Genomic DNA, 6,233 nt, shown 5'->3' with positions numbered 1-6,233 from the left:
TGGCGCGTTTCGGTTTTCGCTCGGTTCGAATTTCAGCCGTTCGGTTTGGTTGTAAACGAGCCAACCAACGAGCAAGACTTCGTTCGGTTCGGCTCGGCTCGGCTCGGCTCGGCTCGGCTCGGCTCGGCTCGGCTCGGCTCGGCTCGGGAGCAGCCCTACCCATATCCCCCAGTCCAAGATTCCGAGTAAATCATGGTACTCGCATGAGGATCCCAGAAGACATCCTTGTCGGAACTACCACTACACTACACTTCACTTCACCAGACCATACCAAACCCTTGCTTAGCTTATTGTTTCACTTGTTACAATCTTACCAAAACTTATTATTATTTCATCCGATCCAACTAATTTCCGAAGAAAACAACTCATCACTTGCATCTCAATTTCAATGCACTTCCATAACAGATTCAACTGGTAACTAATCTACTTACTTCTGGATCTATCACTTCACTTTTCATTCATGCACACCAACTGTTTGATTAAATTCCCCTTCGTTAAATTAGCTATACCAAGCTTAGGTTTTTAGTACCCTTTTAGTTAATTAATTCCATGGGTTTCAAGAAGATCGGGTTGCCCACACCTCGATTGGCTCCATTCGCCCGACACGCCAAAAGATCATACGGCTTTTGTGTCAAGTTTGCATCAGTGTCAATATTGGGTTTGTGTTTTGTCTTTGTTTGGTATATGTTTTCGCCTTCCGCTTCGTCCGTCACTTATCAACGAAGCACGTTTGGCGAGATTGCTGAACCGGTTTCGGATAGGGGGGAGTTAAGAACGAGTCAGTCGTCGGTTGTTCCGGTTAGGAATGAGCCTGATTTGAAGGTGGAAAAGGAGGAGAAGAAAGTGGTTAACGGGTCGGTAGGGTTGGATCGTGGTAATGGACATAAAGACCATACGAAAGAAGAGAAGGGTGTGAAGGTGGTTAAAAAGGGTGATAAAGATGAAAAAAAAGCGGACGAGGCGGTTGAATCGGATTCCGAGAATGGGAATGAAAATGAAGTTGAAGGTGAAAGTGAAGACAGAGAAAATGCATTAGATGGTGGTGAGTCAGCAGGTTCGGAAGTTGAGTTAGTTCAGGCGGATGAGAGTGATGAGTTGAAGGCTAAACGGGCCAAGAAGCCAAAGTTTAAAGGACCGTTATTTGATCCAAAGGCTGAATATGTATGGAAGTTATGTAATACAAGGAGTAAGCATAACTATATGCCATGTATTGACATTGAAGTTGCTTCAAAACGAATTCAAAGTTACCGACATCATGAAAGAAGTTGCCCTAAGAACCCTTTGATGTGTCTTGTTCCTCTCCCACATGACGGATATCAAACACCCGTTAGCTGGCCCGAAAGTAAAGAGAAGGTACACTTACGGCTTTACATATCATAATTTATAAGCGTGTCAGGTTGCGGGGAATTCTTTAACTTGAGCATGACCTGTATTTTTATTTGTATAAACAACATCAACCTTATCCTGCAAACACTTAAAATCATGTAATCAGAACATGACGTGTTTAACCCATTTGTCTAAAGACTCTAAACGTGTCAAACGGGTTGATGACTAATAATCAAGTTGTAAACGTATTAGTAGAGTTGGTGGGTTATAAAAATTAGGTTAACGGCTCATAAACAGGTTAGCAGGTTGAACTGTTTAACTAAACTGGTTAAACAGGTCAACCCGAACACAACTCATTTGACCCATTTATATAAACGTGTCAAAAGTGTTGGTGAGTAATAATCAAGTTGTAAATGTATTAATAGGATAGATGGGCTGTAAAATATAGGTTAAACGGCTCATAAACGACTTAGTGGTGGCGTCGACCTGTTTATCCAAACGAGTCAACATGTCAAACCGAACATGACCATTTTTTAACTTGTTTATCTAAATGTGTCAAACAGGTTATCGTGTTGGCGAGTAACACTCATGCTGTAAACGTATTAATAGGGTTGATAGGTTATAAAAAATAGGCTAAATGGCTCATAAACGGGCTAATGAGTCAACCTGTTTAACTAAACGGGTCAAAACCAAGACGACACATTTAATTAAACAGTTTGACCCAAACACGACCTGTTTTAAACGGGCTAATATGCCAACCAAAGTCCTGATTTTTTCGCTTTGTGTTCGGGTTATGCTTCAGGTCGTGTTTTCATAAATAGTTTGATAACCGAGTTCAAAAAATAATTGCAGATACGGTTTACCAATGTGGCACACCCAAAGCTAACTCAATTTATTAAAACTCAAAATTGGGTGGTTGAATCGGGTGAATATCTCACTTTCCCACAAAACCAATCCGAACTCACAGGAGGAATCGCTCATTATCTAGAATCTATTGAAGAGGCAAGTACTTCAAACTTCAACTCTTTCGTTTCTTAAAAGCTAACATTTTGCAACCTCAACGATTTTCAGATAATTAATAATTTTTAACTTTTGTATTGATTAATTAATAGACGGTACCAGACATTGAATGGGGAAAAAACATTCGCGTGATACTGGACATTGGATGTAAAGATTCAAGCTTTGGAGCGTTTCTTTCTGACAAAAATGTATTTACACTTTCACTCGGGTTAAAAGATGATCTTGTGGATCTAGCTCAGGTTAACCTTGAGCGTGGTTTTCCAACCGTGGTTAGCCCATTTGCGACCCGGAGGTTACCGTTTCCAAGTGGTACTTTTGATACTGTACATTGTGGAGAGTGTGCAATTCATTGGCAATCCAACGGTTCGTTATTTAAGTTATTTTGACCAAATAATGTCTTTGATGCTTCTATTTTGACTTTATATTTGGGTTTTTTATTTATTTATTATATATACTTTTTAGGTGGGAAGTTGCTTATTGAGATGAATAGAATATTAAGACCTGCCGGTTACTTGATCTTGTCAAGTAAGCATGATAGTATTGAAGACGATGAAGGTTTGCTTTATATATTCTTTTAAAGATTTACTTGTTTGTGCTTTGTCTTTTTGTGACAAAAATTGATCTTTAGATTTCTATTTTAATTTCAAGATCAATTTTTTTGAATTGGCTGAAAAGGGTTATGGTTTGTTTATCTTTAATGGGCCAAACGGGCAAAATCAAGAAAACTTGCTCAAAAGGAAACTAAGTCAAATAGGTTGAAAGTTGCGGTGTGCATGGGTTGGTTTCGGGCTCAAACCAAACAAAATTCCGAAAATTAGGTTTTTCAGTTTTTGAAAAAAAGTTTCTTCATTTTTAACTGCGAGTTAGGTTCGGTTTTTTTGGTTTTATCATTTGGGCTTGAAAGTTTTCGGCCGAAAAGAAAAAAATGGTCCTAAAAAATGAACTTGTCTGAAAATTTGGGTCTAATTTTTATTGTTAAATACTGATTAATTGAACTAAAAATTTTGGGCTACACCATTTATTAAATTCTTATAAGTTACATAAAATCAGTTTGGTTACAATTGGATTGGCTCAGTTTGTTGTTGATAGGAAAACCAAAACCGTACCGAAAAATCGATTTTTCAGAAAACTTAAAACAAAACTTTCGGGTTTTTATTAGTTTCGGTTACGTCGGTTTGGTTTTGTGAACACCCCTAGTTGAAAGTCAGCCTATATAATTTTGTTTATAATTGACATGCTAAGTATCTATAAATAATCTAAGACATTTTGGACCAAAAATTTTTCAGGTCAACCCAACTTGACCCATACAAAAAGGTTTCTCCTTTTGACCCGTTATAATTCTCATCAAATACATTTATCATTTGTCCAGCTATGTCGAAGCTGACAGCATCAATTGGTTGGAACGTATTGGCTCATAAAACCGATGATGTCAGTGACATCGGTATTAGAATATACCAAAAACCAGAATCAAATGAAATATATGCACTAAGAAGAAAGAAGGTTCCTCCGATGTGCAAAGAGAATGAGAATCCAGATGCTGCCTGGTAACAAAATCTATCAAATCAAATTAAAAATAAATCTTTTTAATGTTTTAAAAATAAACATATTGATTTTTTTTGGGATAAGGTTCGTACCCATAAAACCATGCTTGCATCCTATTCCTTCCGCCATTGAAGAAAGAGGGACTGAGTGGCCCGAAGAATGGCCCAAAAGGCTCCATACGTTCCCTGACTGGATGAACAATAAAGATAAGTTGGTTTCAGATACCGAGCACTGGAAAGCCGTTGTTGAAAAGTCATACCTGACTGGAATGGGTATTGACTGGTTAACTATTCGGAATGTTATGGACATGCATGCAATTTACGGAAGGTATGAATATTATCATATATTATGGTAACGGGTCAGGTCCAAACAATCAACGTTTTGTTTGGGTCAAACTGATCAAGTCGGGTTGGGTTGACTCAAAGTCAAAACACTTCTTCTGCAGAAATGATGACTTATTTTAAAAATAATTATTGTGTAAAATATGATTAGGAAAGCTATATTATTTCATTAATGATCGGATTTTTAACCGTTTGACCGGTTGACTTTTTAATTATAGTTTTGCGGCTGCTCTGATAGAACAGAAGGTTTGGGTGATGAATGTGGTGCCTGTATACGCACCCGATACACTCCCAATAATATTTGAACGCGGGCTTGTTGGCGTTTATCATGATTGGTGTGAATCTTTTGGTACTTATCCAAGATCATATGACCTTTTGCATGCTGATCATCTTTTCTCCCGTCTTAAAAACAGGTGCGTTTTATATTATTATGCAGGTTGTGGTGTGGGTCAAAATGGGTACTTTTGAACGGGTTGGGTCTCGTTTTTTCTGAAATTTTATAGCTGTTGTTAAATATGGGTCGTGTTTGTGGGTTGGCGGGTCCAACCTGGCACGAACCAGAAATTTGACGCGAATCCAAACAAGACACGAACCTTAAAATTGTGTCAGACATATGAACCTGAACACGAACCGGATATTTGCGGTTTGACATGGACACGACCTGTTTAACCGAAATTTATATTATTCCATTAATAAATTAATACTTTAAAATTACAATTTTACGACAACAAGTTACTATGTATATAAGTGAGTTACATTTTAATTATAAAATCATAAGTCAATCTTTCTTTTTAAGTTTCAAATTCTTTCATAAAATACTTTAAAATTACAATATTAAACGAAACAAATAAAAACAAATGTATGTAAAAGCCCTTCATTTTAATTATAAATCTTATGTAAATTTATCTATTAAGTTTTAAATATTGGCATAAAATACCCAACTAATTTAATTTATAACATAAACACACATTAAAAAATAAATGGGTTAAACAGGTCAACCCGTGAACCCTTCATGTTGACACGAACCGTTTAGCTAAACGGGTTCGACATGAAACCGGTCCAAACCCGTGTATATTGAACCCAAACTTGTGAATTTCGCATCAGGTTCATGTCATGGTTCATGTCATGTCTGAGATTCACACTAAGATATTGGTGGGGTCATTGAGTTTACCCATAGTGGGTTAGTCAACAAAAAAAGTCAATGGGCCGAAATTTCTTTTGCAGGTGTAGAAAAGCAGTAACCGTAGTCGTGGAGATGGACCGCATATTAAGACCTGGTGGTTGGGCCATCATACGCGAAAAGGGCCCGATAATTAAATCATTAGAAGAAGTATTTAAAAGTTTACATTGGGAAATTAGATTAGCGTTTGTTCAAAACAAAGAGGGCATTTTATGTGTCCAAAAGACCATGTGGAGGCCTTAAAGTTGTGTGAAAATATAGGAAGTAATTTGTTTGATGCATACAAACTGATTGCTGTTTGTCAGAAAAATTTTCATGTTGAGTTTAACTTTGTGATGAAATAGTAATAGGAGAATAGTTTGGGGTTTGTTTATGGAAAGTGTAAATCTTTGAGGGGTGTTATTGTGATTTAAAGGAAGATTGTGTTTTCAGACCAAACACGCTTTGGTATCTTAATTAAATTGAAACTGTTGAAAGTGTATTTTGGTCAAATAAATAATAGTGTTTAGGTGTCAATACACTGTTCGTTAGTCCAAACAGTTGAAAAATCTGATAATTTGATTTGAGCTAAATTTGAATTTGAGTTCTCGGGTAAGTAGGGGCGTGCGTGGTGCGGTTCGGTGTGCTTTTTGACTAAAACCGAACCAAAAACCAAAAATACTTTTGGTTTTATGATTTTTTAAAATATTCAGTTTCGGTTTTTTTGGTTTTCGGTTTTTGGGTTCTGGGTTCGATTTGGGATGCGGTTTTTTTTGGTTTTGCTAATCAAGCCAAAACCTTTTGGCCGAAAACTTAGATATTGAAATTGGGCATGGTATTTTTTT

At 36.9% G+C, this 6,233-nt stretch overlaps 1 protein-coding gene across 1 annotated transcript; it reads left to right on the top strand.

The window, feature by feature from the left end:
• The first annotated feature begins 334 nt into the window (after positions 1-334).
• LOC143584505 (putative methyltransferase PMT28) lies at positions 335-5,696 on the top strand. The gene is made up of 8 exons (XM_077066542.1): positions 335-1,353; positions 2,179-2,328; positions 2,439-2,709; positions 2,809-2,901; positions 3,716-3,890; positions 3,973-4,215; positions 4,448-4,642; positions 5,454-5,696. Exons 1-8 carry the CDS (start codon positions 550-552, stop codon positions 5,650-5,652), a joined length of 2,130 nt encoding a protein of 709 aa, XP_076922657.1. The 5' UTR covers positions 335-549; the 3' UTR covers positions 5,653-5,696.
• The last annotated feature ends 537 nt before the right edge of the window (positions 5,697-6,233 follow it).

The sequence above is a fragment of the Bidens hawaiensis genome, unplaced genomic scaffold, assembly GCF_021521415.1.
Source record: "Bidens hawaiensis isolate Kalapana, Puna unplaced genomic scaffold, B.hawaiensis_p1.1 tig00001521_1, whole genome shotgun sequence".
In the NCBI taxonomy this organism is placed as follows: Eukaryota; Viridiplantae; Streptophyta; class Magnoliopsida; order Asterales; family Asteraceae; genus Bidens; species Bidens hawaiensis.
Note: the sequence above shows the minus strand (reverse complement) of the source record. Positions and strands in the feature narration are given on the sequence as shown.